This window comes from Mustela erminea, chromosome 15 (genome assembly GCF_009829155.1).
Source record: "Mustela erminea isolate mMusErm1 chromosome 15, mMusErm1.Pri, whole genome shotgun sequence".
Lineage (NCBI taxonomy): Eukaryota > Metazoa > Chordata > Mammalia > Carnivora > Mustelidae > Mustela > Mustela erminea.
This window is the reverse complement of record NC_045628.1, coordinates 54,629,693-54,656,920: the sequence shown is the minus strand read 5'-3', so window position 1 is coordinate 54,656,920 and position 27,228 is coordinate 54,629,693. Positions and strand designations below refer to the sequence as shown.

The following is a 27,228-nucleotide window of genomic DNA, read 5'->3' as shown; positions in this document are numbered from 1 at the left end:
TTCTTTTCAAAATTCCTCTGGCTATTCAGGGTCTTTTCTGGTTCCATATAAATTTTAGGATTATTTGTTCTATTTCTTTGAAAAAATTGATGGGATTTTGATAGGGATTGCCTTAAATGTGTAGATTGCTTTAGGTAGCATAGACAGTTTCACAATATTTGTTCTTCCAATCCATGAGCATGGAATGTTTTTCCATTTCTTTGTGCCTTCCTCAATTTCTTTCATGAATATTTTATAGTTTTCTGAGTATAGATTCTTTGCCTCTTTGGTTAGGTTTATTCCTAGGTATCTTATGGTTCTAGATGCAACTATAAATGGGATTGACTCCTTAATTTCTCTTTCTTCTGTCTTGCTCTTGGTGTATAGAAATGCAACTGATTTCTGTGCATTGATTTTATATCCTGACACTTTGCTGAATTCCTGTATGAGTTCTAGAAGTTTTGGAGTGGAGTCTTTTTGGTTTTTCACATAAAGTATTATATCTGCAAAGAATGAGAGTTTGATTTCTTCTTTGCTGATTTGGATGCCTTTAATTTCTTTTGTTGTCTGATTGCTGAGGCTAGGACTTCTATGTTGAATAGCAGTGGTAAGAGTGGACATCCTGCTGTGTTCCTGACCTTAGGGGAAAAGCTCTCAGTTTTTCCCCCATTGAGAATGATATTTACTGAGGGCTTTTCTTAGATGGCTTTGATGATATTGAGGTATGTACCCTCTATCCTTACACTTTGAAGAGTTTTGATGAAGGATGCTATACTTTATCAAATGCTTTTTCAGCATCTATTGAGAGTATCATATGGTTCTTGTTATTTCCTTTATTAATGTATTGTATCACATTGATTGATTTGCAGATGTTAAGTCAAACTTGCAGGCCAGGAACAAATCCCACTTGGTCATGGTGAATAATCCTCTTAATGTACTGTTGGATCCTACTGGCTAGTATTTTGGTGAGAATTTTTGCATCCATGTTCATCAAGGATATTGGTCTGTAACTCTCCTTTTTGATGGGGTCTTTGTCTGGTTTGGGGATCAAGGTAAAGCTGGTCTCATAAAATGAGTTTGGAAGTTTTCCTTCCATTTCTATTTTTTGGAACAGTTTCAGGAGAAAAGGTATTAATTCTTTAAATGTTTGATAGAATTCTCCTGGGAAGCCATCTGTTATGGGTCTGTTCATGTTTTCTTTTTCTTTCTGGTTCAGTTTTGGTAGTTTATATGTCTGTAGGAATGTATCCATTTCTTCCAGATTGTCAAATTTGCTGGCATATAGTTGCTCATAATATGTTCTTATAATTGTTTGTATTTGGTGTTGGTTGTGATCTCTCCTCTTTCATTTGGGTCCTTTCTCTTTTCTTTTTGATAAGTGGCCAGAGGTTTATCAATCTTACTAATTCTTTCAAAGAATGAGCTCCTAGTTCCGTTGATTTGTTCTACTGTTCTTTTGGTTTTTATTTCATTGATTTCTGCTCTCATCTTTATTATTTCTCTTCTCCTGCTGGGTTTAGGCTTTCTTTGCTATTCTTTCTCCAGCTCCTTTACGTGTAAGGTTAGGTTGTGTATTTGAGACCTTTCTTGTTTCTTGAGAAAGGCTTGTATCGCTATATACTTTCCTCTCAGGACTGCATTTGCTGTGTCCCACAGATTTTGAATAGTTGTGTTTTCATTTTCATTTGTTTCCATGAATTTTTAAAATATTTCAATTTCCTGGTTGACTCTTTCGTTCCTTAGTAGGATGCTTTTTAGGCTCCATGTATTTGAGCTCTTTCCAACTTTTCCTTTTGTGGTTGAATTCTAGTTTCAAAGCATTGTGGTCTTAAAATAAGAAGGGAATGATGATCCCAATCATTTGGTACCAGTTGAGACCTGATATGTGACCCAGGATGTGATCTATTCTGGAGAATGTTCCATGTGCACTAGAGAAGAATGTGTATTCTGTTGCTTTGGGATGGAATGTTCTGAATATATCTGTAATGTCCATCTGGTCTAGTGTGTCATTTAAAGCTTTTATTTCCTTTTGATCTTTTGCTTAGATGATCTGTCCATTTCAGTGGGGGGTGAGTGTCTAAAACTCCTCTACTATTATCGTATTATTGTTGATGTGTTTCTTTGATTTTGTTACTAATTGATTTATATAATTGGCTGCTCACATGTTAGGGGCATAGATATTTAAAATTGTTAGATCTTCTTGTCAGACAGACCCTTTAAGTATGATATAGTGTCCTTCCTCATCGCTTATTATAGTCTTTGGCTTAAAACCTAATTTATCTGATATAAGGATTGCCACCCCAGCTTTCTTTGGATGTCCATTATCATGGTAAATTTTTTTACACCTCCTCACTTTAAATCTGGAGGTGTCTTTGGGTCTAAAATGAGTTTCTTGTGACAGCATATTAATGGGTGTTTTTTTTTAATCCATTCTGATACCCTGTGTCTTTTGATTGGGGCATTTAGGCTATTTACATTCAGGGTAACTATTGAAAGACATGAATTTAGTGCCATTGTATTGCCTGTAAAGAGACTGTTACTGTGTGTTGTTTCTGTTCCTTTCTAGTCTATTACTTTTAGGCTCTCTCTTTGCTTAGAGGACTGTAGGGCTGGTTTGGTGTTTGCAAATTCTTTTAGTTTTTGTTTGTTCTGGAAACGTTTTATTTTCCTTCTATTTTCAGTGACAGTCTAGCTGGATATAGTATTCTTGGCTGCATAGTTTTCTCATTTAGTGCTCTGAATATATCATGCCAGTCTTTTCTGGCCTGCCAGGTCTTTGTGGATAAGTCTGCTGCCAATCTAATATTTCTACCATTGTATCTTACAGACCTCTTGTCCTGAGCTGCTTTCAGAACTTTCTCTGTCACTAGGACTTGTAAGTTTTACTATTAGATGATGGGATGTGGACCTATTTTTATTGATTTTGAGGGGGGTTCTCTGTGCCTCCTGGATTTTGATGCTTATTCCCTTTGCCATATTAGGAAAAATCTCTACAGTAATTTACTCCAATATACCTTCTTCCCCCCTCTCTCTTTCTTCTTCTTCTGGAATCCCAATTTTTCTAATATGGTTTCATCTTATGGTATCACTTATCTCTCAAAATCTTCCCACATGGTCCAGTAGTTGTTTGTCTCTCTTTTGCTCAGCTTCTTTATTCTCTGTCATTAGGTCTTGTATATCACTAATTCTCTCTTCTTCCTCATTTATCCTAGCAGTAAGAGCCTCCGTTTTTTAGTGCACCTCATTAATAGCTTTTTTTATTTCAACTTGGTTAGATTTTAGTTCTTTTATTCCCCAGAAAGGGATTTTATTTCTACAGAAAGGGATTCTCTAATATCTTCAATGCTTTTTTTGAGCCCAGCTAGCACCTTGATAATAGTCACTCTGAATTCTAGATCTGAAATATTACTAATGTCTGTATTGATTAGGTCTGTAGCCTGGTACTGCCTCTTGTTCTTTTTTTTTGTGGTGAGTTTTCCCACAAAAACTCACTTGTCATTTTATCTAGATAAGAATAAATGAATGAGAGAACAGAATACTCAAAGGATGGCAAAGACCCCAGAAAAATATATGCTATCGAAATCAGAGGAGACCTGAAATTGGGGGAGAAGTAAAGGGGAAATAAATAAAAAACACATACATACATATGTGTGTGTGTGTGTGTATCTGTCCGGTGAAACTGGTGAATAGAACAGAGCCACCCACTTGATTTTTCTGGTCTCTTAAAAGAAACTACCTCCCAAAATTTTAAAGAAAAAACTTAACATATATACAAAAATAAGGGTAAACATGATGAAGGGATAGAATATGACTGTAAAGATGAAAATTGTAAAAGATTCTAAAAAAGGAATTGATAACTTGGTTGGAAAAAGGAAAAAAAAGAATGTGATCAGTCTGGAGACTAGAAAAAAGCCATGCACTAGATTTAGGGTATATTTTGACTTATTAGAAGAAATTATACTCCAAATTTTTAAAGAAAAAAATACCTATATGTATATAAAAAATAAGCTTAAATATAATGAAGTGATAAAATATGACTCTGACAATGAAAATTTAAGATTCTTAAAAAGGCATTGATAAAATAGTTAAAAAAACATTAAAAGAGGAAAAGTTAAAAAAATAGAAGAAGAAAAAATAAAATGAAAAAAAAATTAACTTTGAAAGACTAAAGGATCATGGGGAAAAAGCCATGAATTCTATGTATTGCTTTCCCCTAACTCTGGAGTTCCACAGTTCTTATTGGGGAACTTGGTCTTGGCTAGATGTTCTTCTGGGGGAGGAGCCTGTTGCAGTGATTCTCAAATGTCTTTGCCCGGGACAGAATGGTACCACCCTTGCCAGGGGCCAGGCTAAGTAATCTGCTTGGGTTCACTCTTGGGAGCTTCTGTTCCCTGATGCTTTCCGTAGAGCTTTAGAGGACAGGAATGAAGATGGCAAACTCCCAATCTCCGGCCCAGAGGGCTGAGAGCTCTGGGACCCACTCCTCAGTGAGCCCTCAGAGAAAAGCAGTCAATCCCTCCCCTCTCCCTGGTCTCCAGCCACACTCCATGCTCACCTGGCCTGTGACTGAGCATTTCTATCTCTGGTGCATGGCCCCATTTGAAGCCTCCAAACCCAGCATATTCCTGCCTCCAGAAGAGGAAGGTGAGTTTCCCTGGATCTGCCACTTGTGGGGTCCCTGCTTGAAGAGTCATGGTCCAGCTGTGCCTCAGATCACGGTTTAAGGTAAACCAGAGCTGAGAACTCACTCTTCAGCTCTGTCTCTGCAGCCAGCTTCCCTGCTCTTCTACCTGGCAGCTCTGCCACACTCAGACACCCCCAATCTTTTTGTGACCCTGTGGGTCCTGAGACCACACTGTCTCTGCAAAGGTTCCACCCCCGCTTAGCAACCTCCCTCAGTGCAGCAGACTTCTAAAAAGCTCTCATTCTGTGTTCTGCTGCTCTACCTTTTGCTGGGAGATGGCCCCTACCTCCAGGGTCTATCTTCCCATTGCTTCAGATTTACTTCTCCTCACGTCCTACCTTCTGGAAAGTGGTCGATTTTCTGTTCCTAGAATTGCTGCTCTTCTTCTAGTCTCCTGTTGAATTTGTAGGTGTTTAGAATGGTTTGATAACTATCTAGCTGAACTCCTGGGACCTAATGATACTTCAGTCTCCTACTTTTCTGCCATCTTGTCTCCTCCTCCTTTCTGGTCCATATGACCACTAAATCCAAAATAAGTACATGGCATCTGTACCGAGTTGGCTACCTTTTTCTGAAAGGAAGTTACATATCAAGCATAAGGGCAAAGAACAGGCACAGAATCTTGGAGCAGGAAAACACTGCCGATACCATGTGCTTCAAATCTCACTTTTTACAAATGGAAATAATGACACAGGGGTACACAGCAAGTCAGTAGCAATTAGAACCAGTCATCTGTGTCCAGACCCATCGTTTTCCCCACTATTCCAGGCCATCATTTAAGGTCATTCCTTCATCTGTCAGCCACAGAGCACCTGCTATGGCTTAGTCACTGGCTCATCAAGAAAAGTGTGAAAGGCATCTCCATTCTCTTTCCTCCCCTGACCACAGCTGCAGTCTTATAAGGAATAGCCTGACAGTTATTGCAGACTGTCATGTCACTTGAGTGATTGCTTTTGGTACTTTGAAAAAATGTAGGTAAAGTCTATTGAAGTAGCTAATTAGAGCATCTTGACTATGGTCTACAGGGACCCAGATTTCACACAGTGTGATGTTTGATAGTAGGGCTTCAGAGCAAACAGCAAAGCAAGGCTGTGGAACCAGGAAAGCAGAGAAGGAATAGGGGCCTTATGGTGTGGTGCTGGCAGAATAGGAGGTGACACGGAGAATCTGAACCATGGGGATCTTGACAACTGTCCCACTCACCTTGGACTAGTAGCCATAGAGGCCCCCAGTCACTCGGTGGAGGTATCCCTATTTGGTGTGGAGTGGGGATGTCTACTCAGGATGGTACTCAGTGAAGTAGTCAGCTACTGGCTGTGCTTACATAGAGCTCTTCCAAATGTCATCTGTATGTCACTGGCCTCTGTTTCTTTTAAATAATAAGAATAGCAGTAGACAAACACAGCCACAAACATTTAGAAAAATAGAAAATAAGCACAATTTGAACACCATCACAGTTATCACTTCTGCATGCATGTTTTCATAGAATTACAGTCAAGATCTTGTACAGAGTTCTTGCAGTGATTCCGTACCCCAAGGTATTCAGTGTGCACCTGACCGGTATCCAGTCAACCTGAGAATAATACAAGTCAATCATGATGATAAAAATGTATCTTCCTCAAAGTTGGCAGTTTTCAAAAGCATGATCTCACATAGAACATTTGGCCTTCACAACAACCTTGACTTCTTATCATGTTTTACATAAGAGGAAGCTGAGTTGAGCCTAAAGTAACATAAATAATGGTGACAGAATGAGAACACAGGTCCCTTCGGCCACACTGCCTCACTGGCTAGGGAACAGTGACTTCCCTAAAGGAGTTGGTGGTGTTACTGAAGAAACAAACGCAGATGAATCAGTTCTACCCAACTGTGTAAATGATCAAGTGCCTCATAAGTGACATAGGAGACGTGTGACGATAGGGAAAACTTGAAAACAGCCTGCAAGAAAGGCCTCTGAGAGATATGGGACTTGGATATAATGTGTGGACAATGTGAGCTGGAAGTGGTAAAGAAAAGGGACGAGGCTGTCTAAGAACATATCTGGACGTAATGGATACAGGAAATAAGCTGTTTTGATAGAATTGAGACTGAAATGCCAGGCTTGATCTGGCTTTTTTCCACAGGTTACCAGAAAGTATCCAAGGTTTAAATTGGAGATTAACAAAATGAAAGTGGCATTTTAGAAAACTGGTCTGATAATCTCACGTAAGGTGGATTGGAAGAGGAAAAGCCCAGAGGAGGAGACTAAGTAGGAGGTTCTCCCAGTGGTCAAAGCAAGAAACTAACAGAACTGTATCACAGTGCCAGTAGTGGAAATGGGGAGTGCCAGGGGTGGAAATCGAAGCCATGGCTCCCAAGGGCCATGGGAGACATTTCACAGAGACTTGATAGGACTCAGATCTAGAGAGGCCTTAGATGCCCTTAGGGAGCAGAAAAGAATAAATCAAAATAAGGTGGATATTTCAAGCCCTTATAAGTAGAAGAAGGATGGTACTACTAATAGAAATGAGAAAGTCAGAAGAGGCTGTAGCCTGACAGGTGAGATTAATTAGATTTTAGAAACTTTTTAAAGAACCACATTAGGCAGGACCTGGGTTCAGACATTTTTTTTTTTTTTTAATGAGGAAATTTTCTTAGATGAAGCTTTACATGGAAGTCCTATATCTAAAACAGAAAAAAAGCAGTAAATGAGTGGGAATTCTAAAGACCTGCTCTTTGAACTTTCCACATCACCTGTGTAGAGCTGATAGGGCCTCACGGAACATTATCGAGATGGCTGGCTCCACCTAGCACCCTCCTTTGTAGACAAGTGAACTAAGGCTTCAAGAGGTTGAGTAACTTGCCCACGGTCAAGCAGTTGTTAGTTGAGGGGTCAAGGCCAACACTCAAGTATGGGGTATGTCTTGTGCCACCTCGTGGTCATTTCTCACCCTGAACTCAAACTGGGCAGAGGTTAAGTTCAAGTAGACAAACCCAGTGGTCAGCTGATGATAAGGAACAGAAGGCAGAGAGCTAAGCATGATGATAGTTGAACCCGTGAGAATGAAACATCTCTGGTAAAAGGCAATAGAGAAGAGTGGTTGGTGAGTGAACTCTGGCAAGTACCGAAGTTGGAGTATAAGAGGAAGAACAAAGTAACCTTCTCCATGTGTCCTGGGCCAGCAGAGGGAATTAAAAAGCCAGTGAAAACTAAACAAAATTTGGGAGGGAAAAGCCCAGGACCTTTTATGTAACAGGAGCAAATGAGACAGATGATTTAGGAGGGGCTGATGTCAATGATGTCAAATATCACACATGGTGAGAGACTGAGAAAACACAGTCTCTGAAAATCTTTCAAAGGACAGTTAATGGGGTGACTGATGAGAAAGCTGGGCTTTGAGATGCGAAAGCAGTAGACACGGGGCATATACTACATATTCATGCAGCTTTGTAGTTGACAGGCAATAGCACTAAAGTTAAGGAGGTCATGAGAATAATGAAGCGAAAGGAATAACAGGAGTCGATGAAGCTGGGGAAGCCATGTTCTTGGTTCTTAGGGGCTTGGTGGATGGAAAGAAACAAAAATAAAACAACAAAGACAATTCTAGGTCAGTATATTTCTGATAAAGAGCTTTTCTATGGAAATGGATCAATTGGTCATTGCTCAAAGCAACTGATAAGGACTCTGAGAGGGGAAATTTATGCCTTCAGGTAGCTGACTCTTAAGAAGTCTTTGAAAAAGTCTGTGATATCTAGTTTCCAGTTATTGAAAACCTCTTCTTCCAGCTCTTTAATGATTCCTTCTAAGTTCACAGAAATTAGAGTTAAAAAGTGGACTGAGAAAAGATTTGTTAGATAATCCTGTTCATCCTCTTGCCAAGTGCAGAACTGTTACCTATCAAGCATTTTCTAGCCTGGAGTGCCTTTTACTGTATCAAGTGAACGGTGTTCCCACCACTTCCCTTAGATTATTATTTCATAATCCTATTGATCTCACTGTGAAGATACTTTTGATCCTCATCCTAATGTTCCTTCCTTCTGTACACTTGATACACCATTAACAGCTTGTCCTTAATAACGTCCTCGCAATCCCATCTCCTCTTATCCACAGCCAGTTTGCAATATCCAGGCAACTAAAGCACCTTCTCCAGAACATCTGGAAGACACACAGTTCTTCAGGGCATCATCAGGGTAAAGGATTTTAACATGATAAAAGATAAAGAGTCTTCAGAATTTTATGTTTCTTTCTTTTTTAAGATTTTATTTCTTTGCGAGAGAGAGAGCATGAGAGGGGAGAGGGTCAGAGGGACAGGCAGACTCCCTGTGGAGCTGGGAGCCCCATATGGGACTTGATCCCAGAACTCTGGGATCATGACCTGAGCTGAAGGCAGTTGCTTAACCACCTGAGCCACCCAGGTGCCCTGAATTTTATGTTTCTAATGATAAAACTTTCCCATTCTGATAAAGTTTCTTCCACTTTCCAGAGATTTGGGATGAGAAGGATTAATAAGGGCAGTGATGTTTTAAAGAAAGGGGCAAAGCCTTTGTTACTTCATTACTTATGACCAGTGTCTCAATGAAAAAGTGTCCCAGATTACTCAATAGAGAAGTTGGAACATCCTGGGTAGGGAATGTGAAATTTATAAGCTAAGACATAAACTTCATGTTTTGTCCATAATTAAGAGATGAAGCATACACTGGTTATATCCTCTGATACACTTGAAATCATATTCTTGAAATGTGCTGTCTTAGTGCTTAATATTATGGTCAATTTGTCGCTAGTATAATAGGTTGTTCTCAGAGAAAGTCTTGGCCAGTGTCCACTTGAGGTTTGGCCAGTGTCCACTTTGAGGATGGCCAAACAGCCATCCCAGTTCACCAGATTTATCCCCATGGATCTTCCAAGCTCATCATTCCCAGAGGTGCCCAGATGGAAACACATGCAATGGGTTATGTGACATGAGAGGAATACTGAGCTTGGGGAATCCACTTCTTTTATAGAAAATAGTAAGCAAGTCTTTCTTTGTCCCAGAAGGAGACATCAGGGTTGCTGGCTGTAAACACAAACCTGAGAAATGGCCCATAAAAAGAGCTGTCAGGCCTTGCTTCTAAGTTCAAAAACCACTATATCCCATTTTCTCCAAAATATCTTGACAAGATGTCACAGAAAACTAAAATTCAGCATTTCCAGAACTGGATGCATCGTCTCTCACACTTGCCTCTTTCTCTGTTTTGCTATTCACCAGGGCACTTACTCATCCCCAGCACTGACCTCATCCCCCAGCTCACCAGCTGTTTCTCAGTTCCGCCTCCTAACTGTCTCCTATGCTTTGCACTCTGCACACCACCGACCTGGTTTGGAGCCCTTATCATGAAAAATAATAGACTGTTTGCAGGAGACTCCAACCTGGCATCCCTGCCTCCAGTTTCATGTGCTCCTAACGTGCAGAGTCACTCACAGAACTCCTGCGCGTAGCACTTTTCAGTACTTGAGCTTTCCAGATAAAACCCAAACTCCTCTTCATGATCTACCTACTTCTCCAGCTTCAGCTACTGACATTTCCTCTGAGTTTTCTTACAGACCTTTCAGAAAAGAACTGCCTGCTGACCCCAGGGTAAGCACATACCTTTTGCCATTCTGGACTCCATGTCCTTAACAAGTTAGCATTACTTGGCATACAGTAGGCATGTAATATATGTATATATTATATATGTATAGATACTTATCCAGTGGCTGAAAAGAAAAACAGTCTTAGCTGAAATGAAATGCCACAAAAGTCTGGCTTGGGAAATGAGTTAGTTCCACATTCTCTCTGTATTCCCCTCCCCTTAACCAGTCATAAGGATGGATCTCTTGTGACAAATATTGCATAATTTCAATTTGTAGGCACCAAGTGAAAACACGGAAAGAGGGAATCGGTGTTGCATATATACTACTTCGGTTTTTGTTTTAATTAATTAGTATTTTATCTCACTTTTTAAAATTTTAATTCCAGTGTTAGATCAGTTTCAGGTGTGCAGTATAGTGATTCAGCACTTCCATACATCACCCAGTGCTCATTGCTCCTTAATCCCCATCACCTATTTCCCATCCCACCACCACTCTCCTCTGTTACCATCACTTTGTTCTCTACGTTAAGAGTCTGTTTCTGAGTTCGTCTGTGTCTCTTCCCTTTGTTCATTTGTTTTGCTTCTTGAATTCCACATATGAATGAAATTATATGGTTTGTCTTTGTCTGAGTTATTTTGCTTAATATTATACTATCTAGCTTCATCCATGTTGCAGCAAATGGCAAATTTTCATTTTTTATGGCTGAATAATATTCTATTATATATGTGTGTATGTGTATGTACCAGTTTTTATCCATTCATCTCGTGATGGACACCTGGGCAGCTTCTATATCTTGACTAATATAAATAACACTGCAATAAACAGGGGGTTTCATGTATCCCTTTGAATTAGTGTTCTTCTGTTTTGGGGGTAAATACCCAGTAGCACGATTATTGGATCATAGGGTAGTTCCTTTTTACTTTTGAGAACGCTCCATACTGTTTGCAACAGTGCCCACACCAAGTTGCATTCAGACCAACAGTGAAGAGGGCTCCTTTTTCCTCACATCCTCAACAACACTTGTTGCTTCTTGTGTTTTTTATTTTAGCCATTCTGACAGGTGTGAGGTAATATCTCAGTGTACTTTTGATTTGCATTTCCATCATGATCAGGGATGTTGAGCGACTTTACATGTCCTTACTGGCCCTCTTCAAGTTTTCCTTGGAGTAATATCTGTTTATTGCTTCTGCCCATTTTTAATTGGATTATTTGGGGTTTTTGGTGTTGACTCTATCAGTTCTTTATATATTTTGGATACTGACCTTTTATCAGATATGTCATTGGCAAATATCTTCTCCCATTCAATAGGTTGCCTTTTAGTTTTGTTGTTTTCTTCACTATGCAGAAGCTTTTTATTTTGATAAAATACCAATAGTTTACTTTTAGTTTATTTTCCTTTTTGTTTCCCTTGCCTCGGGAGACCTATCTAGAAAAATGTTACAGCTGATGCCAGAGCAATTAGTGTCTGTTCTCTCTTCTAGGATTTTTAGGGCATCAGATCTCAGGTCTTTAATCCATTTTGAGTTTATTTTTGTGCATGGTATAAGAAAGTTGTCTGGTTCCATTCTTTTGCATGTAGCTCTTCTGTTTTCCCAACACCATTTGTTGAAGAGACTGTCTTTTTCCCACTGGATATTGTTTCTTGCTTTGTCAAAGATTAACTGACCATATAACTGTGAGTTTATTTCTGGGCTCTCTATTCTGTTTCATTAATCTATGTGTCTATTTTTGTGCTGGTACCACACTGCTTTGATTACTACAGCTTTGCAGTACTGTTAAAATCTGGGATTGTGATACCTCAAGTTGCTATCACTATTTAGGGTCTTTTTGTGGTCCCATACAAATTTTAAGATTCTTTGCTCTAATGAAAAATACTATTGCTACTTGATAGAGATCGAATTAAGTCTGTTGATTGCTTTGTGTAGTATGGACATTTTAATAATATTTTATTCCAACCCATGGGATGTCTTTCCATCTACATCATCTCAATTACTTTCATACTTTTCAGATTACAGGTCTTTCACCTCCTTGGTTAAATTTATTCCTAGGTATTTTATTATTTTTGGCACAACTGTAAATGGGACTGTTCTCTCAATTTCTCTTTCTGCTGCTTCATTATTTGTGTATAGAAATGCAAGGTATATATACTGATTTTGTATCTTACAGTTTTACTTATTTCATTTACCACTTTGCTGGTAGGTTTGTTTTTTAGTTTTTAGGATTTCCTATATAAAGTACTATGTTATCTGCAAGTCCTTACCCATTTGGATGTCTTTTATTTCTCTTTCTCACGTGATCACTGTGGCTAGGACTTCCCAGTACTATGCTTAATAAAAGTAGTGAGAGCAGATACTCTTTTCTTGTTCCTGATCTTATGGGGAAAGCTCTCAGTTTTTTTACCATTGAGTATGGTGTTAGCTATGGGTTTTTCATATATGGCCTTTATTACAGTGGGGTATGTTTCCTCTGAACTTACTGTGTTGAAGGCTTTTATCATGAATGGATGTTGGACTTTGTCAAGTGCTTTTTTGCATCTATTGAAGATGGTAATATTTTTATCCTTTCTCTGATTATCATATTGGTTGATTTGAGGATATTGAAGCACCTTGTATCCCAGGAATAAATCCACTAGATCACGGTGAATGCTTTTCCCCCTGCCATGGTGAAGGATTTTTTTTTTTTTAATGTATTACTGGATTTGCTTTGCTAACCTTTTGTTGAGGATTTTTGCATCTATGTTCATCAGGAATAATGGCCTGTAGTTCTCTTTTTTTTGTAGTGTCTTTTTTTGGCTTTAATATCAGGGTAATTCTGCCCTCCTAGAATGAATTTGAAAGCTCTCCATCTTCCTCTGTTTTTTGGAAATAGTTTGATAAGAATAGGTATTAACTCTTTAAATATTTGGTAGAATTCATCTGTGGAGCTGTCTGCTTCTAGACTTTTGTCTCCTTGCCTTCTGAATCTGGATTTGTTTCCTTCCTAAGATTTGAGAAGTTTTCAGCTATTATTTCTTCATATAACTTTTCTGCCCACTTTTCTTTCTTTTCGTCTTCTGGGATCCATATACTGCAAATGTTATTATGCTTGATGGTGTTGCTGGGTTCCATAAGTCTGTTTTCATTTGCTTTTTTTCTCTCTCTCCTGTTCAACTTGATTGCTTTTTATTACGCTGTCCTTCAGGTTGCTGATCCATTCTTCTGCTTCTTGTGTACTATTTAATAGTTTTGTTTTTTGGTTTTTTTTTTTTTCTTAAGATGGGGAGAGGGGGGCACCTGGGTGGCTCAGTGGGTTAAAGCCTCTAACTTTGGCTCAGGTCGTGATCCCAGGTTTCTGGGATCAAGCCCCACATCGGGCTCTCTGCTCAGCAGGGCACCTGCTTCCCTTCCTCACTCCCTGCCTGCCTCTCTGCCTACTTGTGATCTCTGTCAATAAATAAAATCTTAAAAAAAAAAAAAAGTGGGGGAGAGGGAGAGTAGTGGGGAGGGGCAGAGGGAGAAGGAGTGCAAATCTTAAGCAGGCTCCACACCCAGCATGGACTCCAACATGGGGCTCGGTCTCACAACCCTAAGATCATGACCTGACCTGAAATCAAGATTCAGACGCTTAACCGACTGAGCCACCCAGGCACTGCCCATCTAGTGTATTTTTAATTTCAGTTATTGAGTTATTCATCTCTGATTGGTTCTTTATGTTTTGTCTCTTTCTTAAGGGTCTCACTGAAGTCCTCCACTCTTTTCTTCAGTCCAATGAATATATTTATGACCTTTACTTTAAATTCTTTATGGGGCACGTTACTTATCTCTGTTTCATTGAGCTCTCTTGCTGTGGTTTTGTTCTTTCATTTAGGGCATATTGCTCTGCCTCATTTTGTCTCTCTGTGTCTGTTTTGTGTGTTAGAAATGTCAGCTACATCTACTCCTCTTGAAAGTAGTGGCCTTATGAAGATGTCTTGTAGTGCCTTGAAGTGCAGTGGCCCCTCTTTACCAGAACGTGGAGCTTCAGGGGTGTCTCCTATGTGTGTTGTGTGTGCTTTGCTGTTGTGCCTGAGCCGCATTATGCCTCAGTCCAGTCACCTTCAATGGCTGTCTTTGACTGTTGTGAACAGGGTTTGGTCCCTCTGTTGTTAGTGGGCCAGTCTGGACCTGTCCTGAACTTGAGTTGTCAGACAAGGCATTTGCTAGAGAGGCAGTAGCACCAAACTGCAGGATGCTCTTCCTTACAAGCTTTCACTGGTGGGCGGGGCTCATACCGGGATCTCATAATAAATCTCAAACCAGATATCTGCCCCCAGCCCACTGCTACCTATAGCTGGACTGCTGTGTGTAGTTATCTTCCTCTGTCCCCTGGGCAGGAGTCCCTTTGGTGTGGTGCAGGCCCATCGGGAGTGCTTGTGGCACTGCCAGGCTTGTGGCATGCTTTGAATGGGCTCTGACTGAGGTCATATTGTAAGGGGCATGTCTGCAGGATAATTCAGGGGTGGAGCATGGGGTGTGAGCAAGTGCATGCATGTACTGTGGGAAGGGACCTGGACCTGCTCTATAAAACCCCTGCTTCAGGGCTGAGACCTGATTAGCAGAAACAGCAGGGGCAAGGAAAGCCACATTAACCAGGTATGCTCGAGTCTGCTTGTGGAAGGAGACCTGGAGCAGAGGCCTGGCTAGAAGGGGCATGTCCACAGGAGAACAAGGGTGGGATGCCCTGTTGGCAAGCTAGGTGGAGAGTCTGGCACACTACTGGTCTCCACAGGTGTCTGTGTACTGGGAAGCAGGGGGAAGGCAGTAGTACTTTCCAGCTCTTGTATTGCTGGAGGAGTCTCCCAGTGATCCCTGCCCCTCCATCACATGCTCTGAGACTAGTGAACAGTCTCCCTCTCATATACCCCAGGCATCTTCCAGACTGCTGCTTCTGCGCTCTGTGTCTGCAGGGCTGTTTTTGTGTTGCCTCTTCTAGGGCATGGACTCCGTTTCCTCTCACTTTCCTGGCTCTCCCAGAGAGGAGCCTGTAGACTTTTAAAGTTCTAGGTGTTAAGTCCTTCTGATTGTAAGAACTCATGAAATTTCTTGCCCCTCTGGTTTCCAAAGCCATGTTACAGGGATTGATCTTTCCTGTGCAAGTTCCCTGCGCCTGAATGCCTAGTTTAATCGTCTTTTTCTCTCCTCTGTCCACACCCACAATGTCCCTCCATCCTCCTGCATACAGTATCATGGGTCCATTTTGCTCCCCACAATGTCTCTGTCTTTCCTAGCCTCTTCAATGTGGTAACCTCTCCACATTTAGCTGTGGAGAGTCTGTTTGCCATTCTTCAGGTTATCTTTCAGGTCATTTATACTGATGTTATCTAGTTGTCCAATGGGACACAGTGAAGCTGGGGTTCTCCTACTCCACCATCTTCCCCGGAGGTCCCTCTATTTTTAATTTTTTGAGGAATCTCTGTACTGTTTTCCACTGTGACTAACCAATTTACATTCCTACTGATGGTGCATGAGGGTTCCTTTTTGCCACATCCTCACCAACACTTGTTGCTTCTTGTGTTTTTGATTCTAGCCTTTCTCACAAATGTGAGGTGATAACTCGCTGCTGTTTTGATTCACATCTCCCTGATGATGAGTGATGCTGAAGATCTTTTCTTCTGTATATTGGCCATTTGTAGGTCTTCTGAAAGCCATCCATTTGGGTACTCTGCCCATTTTTAAACAGGATTGTTTGGAGGGTTTTTGGTGTAGAGTTGTGTAAGTTCTTTACATATGTGGGATATTAAGCCTTTATTGAGTATCATTTGCAAGTATCTTCTCCCATTCAGTAAGTTGCTTTTGTTTTGTTGATGGTCTCCTTCACGGTGCAAAAGCTTTTTATTTTGATGTAATCCCAATATTTTATTTTTGCCTTTGTTTCACTTGCTGTAGGAGACCTATCTATAAAAATGTTGTTAACACTGAGAAGTTACTGCCAGTCTTTTCTTCTAGGATTTTTACATTTTAGGTTTCAGATCTCACATTTAGGTATTTAGTTCATTGTGAGTTTATTTTTGTGTGTGGTGTTAGAAAGTAGTCCAGTTTTCCCAAATCATTTATTGAAGAGACTATTTTCTTCACTGTGTATTCATGCCTCCACTGTCAGAGATTAATTTACCATATAAGTTTGGGTTTATTTGGGAGCTCTCTACAATTTTGAAAACTACAGGTTTGTTGTATATCCTGAAATGTGGAATTATAAAATCTCTGGCTTTTTCCTTTTTAGGACTTCTTTGGCTATCCAAGATCTTCTGTGGTTCCACACACATTTAATGAGTATTTGTTCTAGTTTTGTGAAAAATGCTATTGATATTCTGATGGAGGTTGCACTGAATATGCAGAGTACGCTGGGTTTTATGAACATTTAAAAAATATTTTCCTAAATCATGAACATGGAATATATTTCCATTTGTTTTTATCTTTAGTTTCTTCCATCAATGTTCTATAGTTTTCAGAGTATAGGTATTTCACCTCCTTGATTGAGTTTATTCCTAGGTATTTTATTCTTTTTGGCACAATTATAAATGGAGTTTTCTTAATTTCCCCTTTTGCAACTTCATTACTAATGTATAGAAATGCTATTGATTCCTGGTTATTACTTTTGTATCCTCTCACTTTACTGAATTTATTACTTCTGGTAGTGTTTGGTGGAGTCTTTAGGATTTTCTATGTATAGTAGTATGTCATCTGCAAATAGTGACAGTTTAACTTCTTATTCACAAATATGATGCCCATTTCTTTTTCTTCACTGACTGCTATGCCTAGGACTATGATGAATAAAAGTGGTGAAAGTGGACATCCTTTTCTTGCTCCTGATCTTACAGGGAAAAAACTCTTTTGTTTTTCCCCCCCATTTAGTAAAATGTTAGCTATAGGCTTTTTTTTTCTTTTTTTTTTTTTTTTTGTTGTTGTTAAGCTTTATTTAATTTGAGAGAGAAGCAAGGAGAGGGAAAGAGGAGGAGAAGCTCAGGCAGCCACCCCACTGAGCAAAGAGCCTGACTCGGGGCTGTATCTCATGAGTCAGACACTTAACCAACTGAGCTACCCAGATGCCCCAGAGATGGGTTTTTCATATACGCCCTTTGTTATGTTGAGGTATGTTCCTTCTAAACCCACTTTGTTGAGAATTTTTATCACTAATGGGTGCTGAATTTTGTCAAATGCTTTTTTCCTTCTACTAAGATGATCCTATAATTTTATTTTTTGTATTGTTGATGTGGTTGATTGATTTGTGAATATTGAAACATTCTTGCATCCCCAAAGTAAACCCCACTTGATTGTCACGAATGCTTCTTTTAATGTATTGTTGAATGTGTTTTGCTAATACTTTGTTGAGGATTTTGTATCTATGTCCACCAAGGATACTGGCCCGTAGCCTTCTTTTCTTGTGGTGTCTGTCTGGTTTGGATACCAGGGCAATGCTGACCTCATAGAATACATTTGGAAGCTTTTCTTTCTATTTTTGTGGAATAGTTTGAGGAGAATATGTATTAACTCTTATTTAAATATTTGGTAGAATTTATCTGTGAATCCATCTGCTCCTAGACCTCTTGTTTTGGTAGTTTCTTGACTCCCAATTCAATTTTTGTTACTAGTAATCAGTCTGTTCACATTTTCTATTTCTTATTGATTGGTTCTTGAAAGACTATTATTTTGTTTCTAGAAATTATCCATTTTTTTCTAGGTTGTCCAATTTATTGGCATATAATTTTCCATAGTATTCTCTTAATCACCTTTTTATATCTGTGGTGTCAGGTCTGTCTCATCATATTTCATTTATTTGGGTCCTACTCTTTTTTTTCTTGATGAGTCCGACTAAGGGTTTATCAGTTTTGTTTATCTTTTTAAAAAAGCCAGCTCTTGGTTTCATTCATTCATTCTAGTCTCTATGTTATTTATTTCTGCCCTGATCTTAACCTCACCTTGGACTTTGTTCTTCCTTTTTCTAATTTCTTGAGATGTAAGGTTAGATTTTTTATTTGAGCTTTTTCCGGTTTCTTGAGGCCAGCCTGTATACGATGTTTACCTTTTAGAACTGTTTTCATTGCATTCCAAAGATTTTGGACTACTGTGTATTCATTTTCATTTGTCTTCATGTAATTTTTTATTTCTTCTTTGATTGCTTTGCTGACCCATGTATTGTTTAGTATCATGTTGTTTAGCTTCCATATGTTTGTTTTTTCCTAGTGTTTTTCTTGTGATTTATTCCCAATTTCATACCAATGTGGCCAGAAAAGATACATAGTATGATTTTAATCTTAAATTTGTTGAGACTTAATGACCTAACATACAATCTATTTTGGAGAATGGTTGCATGTGCACTTGAATGCATATGGGGCTCCTGGGTACCTCAGTGGGTTAAGCATCTGTCTTTGGCTCAGGTCAAGATCCCAGAGTCCAGGGATTGAGCCCTGCATCAGACTCCCTGCTTACTGGGGAGTCTGGTTCCCCCTCTCGCTCGGCCCCTCCCCCCATTCATAGGCGTGCATGTGTGCTCTCTCAAATTTTTTTCTTTTTTTTAAGAAAAAAATATGTATTCTCTTGTTCAGGGATGAATATTTTGTATATAACTGTTATGTCCATCTGGTCTTATGTGCTGTTCAGAGACACTGGTCTTTATTGATTTTTCTGCCTAGATAATCTATCCATTGATGTGAGTAGAATGTTAAAGTCCCCCACTACTATTGTATTACCATCAGTTTCTCTTTATGTTCACTAACATTTGCTTAATATATTTAAGTGCTCCTGTGTTAGGTGTGTAGATATTTACAATTGTTATATCCTCTTGTTGCATGGATCCCTTTATCATTATGGAATGCCCTTGTCCCTTGTTAAAGTCTTTGTTTTAAAGGCTATTGTCTAAGTATTGCTGCCTCATTTTTTTTTTTTTTTTTTTTTTTTTTTTTTGCATGGTAAATGTTTTTCCATCCCCTTCACTTTAACTCTGTATGTCTTCAGGTCTGAGGTGAGTCTTTTGTAGGCAGCGTATAGATGGTCTTGATTTTTTACCCATTGTGCAACACAATGCCTTCTTATTGGAGCATTTAGGTCATTTACATTTAAAGTAATTGACAGATGTTTACTTATTGCTACTTTGTTATTTGTTTTCCAGTTGTTTTCTAGCTCTTCTCTGTTTCTCCTCTTGTTCTCCTTCTTTGTGATTGATGAGTTTATAGTGTTGTGCTTGGATTCTTTGTGTGTGTGTGTGTGTGTGTGTGTATCTATTACAGGTTTTGGATTTGTGGTTACCAAGAAGTTGAAATAAACATTCTAAGTAAATAACAGTCTATTTTAATCTGATGATCATTTAAGTTCAGACACATTCTTTAAAAAACTTTTTTTGATCCCTTCTCTTCTCTTTTTACTTCCTTCTCCATATTTTATTTATATCCTGTTGTATTTTATATCTTTTTATTCATATTTTATTACATCTTATCTGATCATTTCTTTTCCACTTAAAGAAGTCCCTTTAACATTTCCAGTGAGGCTTACTTAGTGGTAATAAACTCCTCTATCTTTTGTTTGTCTGGGAAACTCTCTCTCCTTCAAATCTGAATCCTAACCTTGCCAGATAGAATATTTTATGTTGTAGCCTTTTTCCTTTCAGCGCTTTGAATATATCATGCCACTTCATTCTGGCCTGCAAAATGTCTGCTGAAAGAAAATCAGCCGATAATTTTACAGGTTTTCCTTTGTAGATAACTTTTTGCTTCTCTCTTGCTTTTAAAATTCTCTTTACCTTTGATATTTTAATTATGTATCATGGTGTGGACCTCGAGTTCATCTTATGTGAAATGTTGTATGGTTCTTGGACCTGGATGTCTGTTTCCTTCCCCAGGTTAGGAAAGTTTTCAGCTATTATTTCTTTAACTAAGTTTTCTACCCCTTTTTCTCTCCCTTCTGCAGAGACCCCTATAATGCACATGTTTGTTTGCTAGATTGTGAGATTCCCTTAACCTATGGGTTTTTAAATTCTTTCCTCCTTTGCTGTTCAGTTTGTTTGCTTTCCTTTACACTGTCTTCCAGATCACTGATATTTTTCTGCATCCAATAATCTGTTGATTCCCTCTACTGTGTTTTTTAGTTATTGTGTTCAATTCTGATTCTTTTTTATATTTTCAATCTCTTTATTGAAGGCCTCACTGAATTCTTCTACTCTTCTCTCCAGCCCAGTGAGCATTTTTATGTTCACCACTTTAAAATCTTTATCAAGCATATTGCTTATCTCTCTTTCACTTAGGTCTTGTCCTGTTCTTTATTTTGGAGCATATTCCTCCATTTCCCTATTTTCCTTAATTTCCTGTGTTTATTTCTATGGATTAGTGAAGCAGTTACTTCTTCTTAATTTGAAGGAATCATCTTGTATGGTCATCCTCTGGGTAGACTGTGTGTGCTTGGTGACCTTTGCTGGTTAGCTTGAGCTGTGACTGGCATGGGCTCTGGGTTCCAGTGCTTTCCACGTAGCAGGCATCCTGTCTGGATAGCTAGCTGAAGTGGATGCAGGCCAGGGTGTCCTGGGATATTATGCACTGAGGGCACCCTGGCAAGATAGCTGAAGCTGAAATGGGTAGTGCAACCTATGGTGTCTTAAGACATTGTGTACAAGGCATGCCTTGGAAGGGTGGCTAGAACTAAGGCAGTGTGCTTGCTAGGAGTTCTGAGTAGTCTACATAGAGAGTGCCCTGACAGGATAGCTGAAACTAAAGTGGGTGTAAGCCAGGGTGACCTGCAGCTCTTAGCACAGAGGGCACATTGGTAGGCTAGCTGAAGTGAATGTAAACTGGGATGTTTCAGGACTCTTGGAACAGAGGATGCATTGAAGGGGTAGATGGCGTTGAGGCAGGTATAGGGCAGCAGGTTCTGGGGCATTCTTGCAGGGAGCATCCTGGCAGGGCACTAAAAACTAAACTGGGCATGGAATGGTGTGGTCCCTGAGCTGTCTACACGAACTGTATCCTGGCAGGACAGCTGAAGCAGTTGCAAGCCAGTTTGTCCCAGGGCTCTCCACATGGAGGGCAACCTGGCAGGACAGCTGTAGCTGAATTGGGTATAAGCTGTGGTGTCTTTGGGTACTCCGTGCAGGGGGGTCCATGGCTAGGCAACTGGAGCCAAGGCCAGTGTGGACAAGAGTGTTTTTGGGGTGCTCTGTACATAGGATAACTGGAACTGATACAGGCTTGGGCTGGGGGTTCCTGGTGTACTACATGCTGGGGGCAACCTGGCAGGGCAGTTGGATCTCAAGCAGATGTTAGCCAAAAGGTTCTGGAGCACTCTACACTGGAGGCACCCTAGCAAGGCATCTGAAGCCAAAGTGGTGTAGGCCCCTTGAGTGTTCTGGGGTGCTTTCTGCCTGTGACCTTGGAATGAGCTAGAGCTGTAGTGCTACCCAAGGGCATTCCTTTGGCTGCCTTGGTGGGCCAGATGGTACTGGTGTGAGTCAGAGGTCTAGGGCTCACCAAGGCAGCAGGCCAGTAGGCCACCGGGACCATGCATCATTCTGTGTTTTCAAGGTGTGTACAAGGGGTAGTGAGTGTAGACTATGTTTATCAACCCCTCCCACCTGCAGAGCACCCCAGCAGCTACCCCTACCATTTGGCAGTTTTAGAGCTGGCATTCTAATAGGCCAGTTGATCTTTTAAACTATGGCTTTTTTTTTTTTTTTTCCTGTGCCCCACCATCTGAAGCTGGTGTTTGCCTAGGGAACCTGGGGCTTGCTGAGCTGGCCAAGCCAGCTATGGAGACTGGACCTTGATCTGGGCTATGCTTTTAAGGTTGGGGTGTAAACCGTCTTGTTCTCCAATCTCTCTGACTCAGAGTGTGTTTCCACAGCTTTTCCACCATTTGGTGGCATTCAAGGGCTGGCTCTTTTAGATACTAGTCACTCTCTTAAACCATGGCTTTTTTCTGTGCCCAATTGTAAGGAATTTCTTCCGGGTCTTCAGTATTTTCCCTCCCCAGTGCCATTCACAGCGTGGTGGTTGGGGGCTCCCTTCCTTACTGGTCTCTTACTCATCTCTTTTGCCATTCTGTCTTTTGTCACCCAGAGGCTGTTCAGTCAGCCCTTAGTTCTTCTTCAGGAGGAATTCTTCTATAAATAGGTGTAACTTGGTGTGTTTTCTGGAGGAGGTGTGTTCAGAGTCAGTGTTGCCATCTTGGACCAGAACCTCATAGTCTGAGCTTCTGTACCATGCCTGTGACAGGCTTGGCCTCCAGGACACTTAGTCAATAGTAATGCTTTTGAGTGGCCACTGGTTGGTTCGCTCTTCCCATGATGTTGTGGACCCAGGTCTCTCAGTTTGCTGGGACACGCCTTGCACTGTAAAGGAAATGACAGTTCCCTTTTTGCCAGCTCTTGACACCAGCTTATTACAGCATGCAAGCACCACCTGGAGCCTGGCTGGTCCACTTCATTAGGTCCTATACCACTTCTCAGAATAGTTCTTCTCCAGAAAGAGGTAAGAAAAGCAGCAACATATCTATGCTGGGCAGAACCCACAGTGGAACCCGAAGATGGAAGCATTCCGAAGCCTCAGGTCTCTGTTAAGCCCAGGCCTAGTGGATGCTGCTGAAGCCTCGCAGGGGTGTGTCCACTCCAGAGTCACTGAAAGTGACCGTGCCAGGGAACACATTTGTGGGCAGCAGAGCGCTTGCTGCAAAATTCAATCTCAAAGATATTTCCTAGGACTCATCTCTTTCCATTCTCATTTACCCAAGCCTAAATCATCATCAGAGAATCAGTCAGTGGTAGGCCGTATCTGGCTTCTTATAGAATTTGCTGGGATCTGCTCAACGTACTTGCCAGCTCTGAATATGAGACAAGTGCCTAATAAACCTTTGAATGGTCTCGGTCTGTTCTGTCCTTGCCATTTCCTGCTGGTTCTGTACGTCCTGCCTGCCTTCTGTGGTCCCTCTTCCTTACTAAACCTCGATCCTCAACCGTGTGATGACTCCAAGACACCACTCAATTTTGTCAATTAATGTGGGCTTACTGTCTGCTAAACTCTTCTCAGTAATTTCATTTGGCTCCAGTTACCATCCAGGCTGTGAACAGATCACCCCTTCTTGAGAGATTGTTCCCCTTCATCCCTTGGGTTCATTATTTCTTAAATCATACTATCACCCTCCTCGTAATATCTTTCCATCTCTTTCCTCCAGAACTCTTCTAGCCCTTAAAACATATCCATATGGTATTTCATCACAGAGGGAATTCCTTTACCTTTCCTGAAACTCCTTTTCTGAGCTCACCTTGGTTTTAAAATTCTGGACTCTCTTTCTCCCGACGCTGGTTCTCAAGATCCCTTTTTGGAAGTATAAGAGCATCTTTCATCTCTAATGGTCTTTTATGTCTGGCTGGCTCCAGCCTTTTTGTGGACCATTCCTTAAACCCTTTCTGATTCCTATCCTCCTGGGCACATTTCCTGTTATCAGCTTCAGGCCTCACTGGTACCCTCTTAGCCAACCAGCGTCCTCCTCTGATCTGTTACCACATCACGGTGATTCCCTGAATTCTTTACCTTACACCCACCTTTACCCCTTACTCTGTCTTCAGCAGTTAAATCTGACCTTTAGAGGAGCCTCCAAAATGCTCACCAAATATTGCCAATTGCAATTTCTTAGCAGAGACTTCTTTCCTGCAATTTCTAATTACCCCTGATTTATAAAGTACCAGCTCATAGGTTAAACACAGCTCATGGAACTTTGGGACTGACATACACTGAAGTTTTTCTTTTTTCTTTTATTTGAATGCCTTCAGATGGGGTTTGTGCTACTCACATGCTCAACATGTTCCCAATAATTTTCTGTATTCTTCTATCTGTCCAACTTTACTGATTTGTATTAACTAGATCAGTATCTGTAACCAGTTCTAGCCCTGGCAACACCTGCCAAACCTTCTGCCCAGACCTTCTAAGTTCTCTTTTATCCCTCCCTACGTTTAACCTCTAGCCTTGTGACATCATCTAATGGAGTATCCTTAACTCTTTGCTCAATATGCTCGTCTTTCTTGGAGACCTGTCTTTCAGTGAGAAACTTTCCTCCAAAACTCAACTACTCTAATGATTCTAACCCATATATGTATGTCTCTGGTCGTTACATTTGATTTTCTATTAAATCATTCTCCATTTTGAATCCTAATACAAAGTCTGGGAGAATAGGAGTTAATTTTTTTTTCTGTTTCTAAATAAAAAAGACCATTGGAAGAACTAAAAATAGTTCAGCTTCAGTGTTCTACATGTTATTGGTTTGTTGTACAATTCTTCATTTTTAGTTTCCAAAGAAAAGAATTTCTCAACCTTTCTTTATCTACCTTTTCCAGTTGTGTATAAGGACATGTATTTATTCAATGTAAACCCTTCTAATAACAATCCTATCTCACCTTCCCAATAGGCCCTATTTCCCCACACACTCGTACAAGTTACTAGCATAGTAATATAAATCAGTCTGTGCATGCTTTGGGGGAAGTTTTTTATATTTGAAATAAAAACATGTTAAAGTAGCTATAGTCAAACAGACTTTGCTGATGGAGTTTAATCAACACATTGGACAAAAACCTAAGATAATTTATGCCAAATTTGCCACTTTTGCATAGTCCACTTGATTTGCTGGAAGCAGTAACTAGGAACCTAAGTTTTAGTATTACTTTTCTGTTTTGGAGCACATAGATAAATTATTTATAAAAGTTGATGTTCAGTTATAAATGGAAGTGATGACCTTATTTATTGAGTTGAAAAGACCTGGTGGCTTTTATTGAAATGCACAAAATATACATGCATGCCTATATGGTTTTTGTTTTTTAACCTCATAGGAAATCAATGTGTTGACAGTTGCATTGGTCAATCAAGACCGAGAGAACAATATAGAAAAAAGAAGCCAAGGCTTAAAATCAGAGAAAGAAGCTCTACTAATCGGTAAGGAAATTGTTTTCCTCATCCTTTGTCTTAAATAATATTAAACTAACTCACCTCCAACACATTAACAATTGAAAAAGCTTTGCCTTCTGGTCAGAGGTGAGATTAACTTTGTCAAGATAATATTACACTTACACTTCAAATTAGGGACATACAAATTAAGGGGTTTTGCTCTTCTGTAACCATGTATATTAGTTGGCTGTACAACATAGAACTGATTACAAGATGACCAATTATTTTGTATCTCACATGTTAACAAACCTAAATTCCAAAATTTGGAAGGCCAGGTTGCATCCAATCCAAAAGTTGCAAATCAAGCCAGATCCCCAGAATCAAAAGAGGCTGCATCCTGAGGTCAGCCCTATAATGCTGATGGTACAGGGACATCTGGACTACCACCAATAGGCTAATCCACACTTCCCTGCCCACATCTGGATCCATTTAACCAAGATAAATAAAACGAGCTGGCCACTAAGGAAGGGGAAGGAAGGGAAAATTTTACTGTTATTAGCCCCACAAAATACATCTAGGTGGTTGTTGTTGGTTTTTTTTTGGTCTGGACCAGAGACAAAGCTCTGACTGATCCCTTTTTGAGAGCCTCATGAGCACACAGATCCAGAAGTAGTACTTACTCTCACAAGGAAGAATTCTTGATGAGGATATGTTGGTGATGTGCCTGGGCCCCCACTGTGGAAGCTGGTATGTTTAAGGACTCTCTCCATAGTGCTCACTCTAGAGAAAGAGAAGCTGTCCTCCTCGCTCTGTGATGCCCAGCACTGATTCAAGCTGCGCCTTGGCACTGACCGTGGTGTGAGGCTCCAAGTTTAAACTGGCTCCTCCTTGGCACTGTTAAGAGTGAAGAATGAGGTTGTTGTGCATGTGAGACAAATTGTTCTTCTCTAGTTGGTATTCTGGCAGAAGTAGCACCTGGCTGCATTTTCTAAATAATGCATGCGCTCACCTCAAAATGACAGGTACACCAGGGCCTGTAGAAGTTGGCACAGGAGGAATTAAATTCAAGATAGTCCAAACTTCATCCATCATATATAGATTTTTCAACTACAGGGCTATTGAATATGACATCAACTTAGAGATACTCCAAGGAAAACCAATTATTTTTTTCTCTCTCTGATGATATACAGCTGTAATAACGTGCCATGCACAAGTTTCATAAGACATGCTGATGTGTTATCAGTTCCAGGAACCCAAAATGAACCTGTATGTAGTTGGCAACTGGATTTTTCTTCTATTGGAAAATGTGACAAATGCTGACAGCTGTGTTTCTCTTTTGCTCAGTGTGACAAAGTTGTGATATCCCCATGATTTTAGGGTGTGAACAAAGCACACGATGATCAGTAAACATTCCTTCTCTAAGTGTGAATAATACAGACCACCTGAAACTTTAAAAAATGGGAATGAGTCTCCATTTTTTAAAATTCCATGCTTCTCACTAAGTACTTCTCCTTGTATTTTGTGCTTGGAGAATACAGTTTACTTACACTGTCTCCTAAATAGTACTACACACATACACATTTTTCTTTTCAATCAGCTCCCTCAAAATTTAAGAAATGATCTGCTTTACACAACATAGGTTAATGAGAGTAGATAATTTATAACATGTTATCTCTGCGTAGGTCTTTACTATTAGAAAATTCACAAGTATATGAGAAAGAAAAAAAAAATTAGTAAGTCAGAATCTTCAATAAAGAGCAGCCACAAACGGGCACCTGGGTGGCTCAGATGGTTAAGCATCTGCCTTCAGCTCAGGTCATGACCTCAGAGTCCTGAGATCAAGTCCCACATCAGACTCCCTCCTTAGGGAGCCTGCTTCTCCCTCTGCCTATGTCTCTCATGAATAAGTAAAAAAAAGAAAAAAAGAAAAAAAAAGTAGGCATAACCAACTCTAAATTTTCCAGGATTTCCCCCCTCATTTTTGGTCTTTCGAACTGGTTTACCTGTATTAGCTTTTGACACTCATTTGATCACTATATGAGAATGTTTAGGTAGAAGGGAGGCTAGAGACTCAAGCTTTTTGATTAAAATAAACTTGGGAGTTTC

The 27,228-nt window shown here is 40.0% G+C and overlaps 1 protein-coding gene across 13 annotated transcripts in view; it reads left to right on the top strand.

Annotated features, from left to right (window-relative positions):
* ENOX1 (ecto-NOX disulfide-thiol exchanger 1) overlaps positions 1-27,228 on the top strand; it is a 568,976-nt gene that overhangs the window by 518,558 nt on the left and 23,190 nt on the right. For all 13 annotated transcript variants that reach the window (XM_032314929.1, XM_032314937.1, XM_032314924.1 and 10 more), the window contains one exon: positions 25,068-25,170. In XM_032314929.1, coding sequence (XP_032170820.1) covers positions 25,068-25,170 — 103 coding nt within the window. The remainder of the gene's footprint in view (positions 1-25,067; positions 25,171-27,228) is intronic.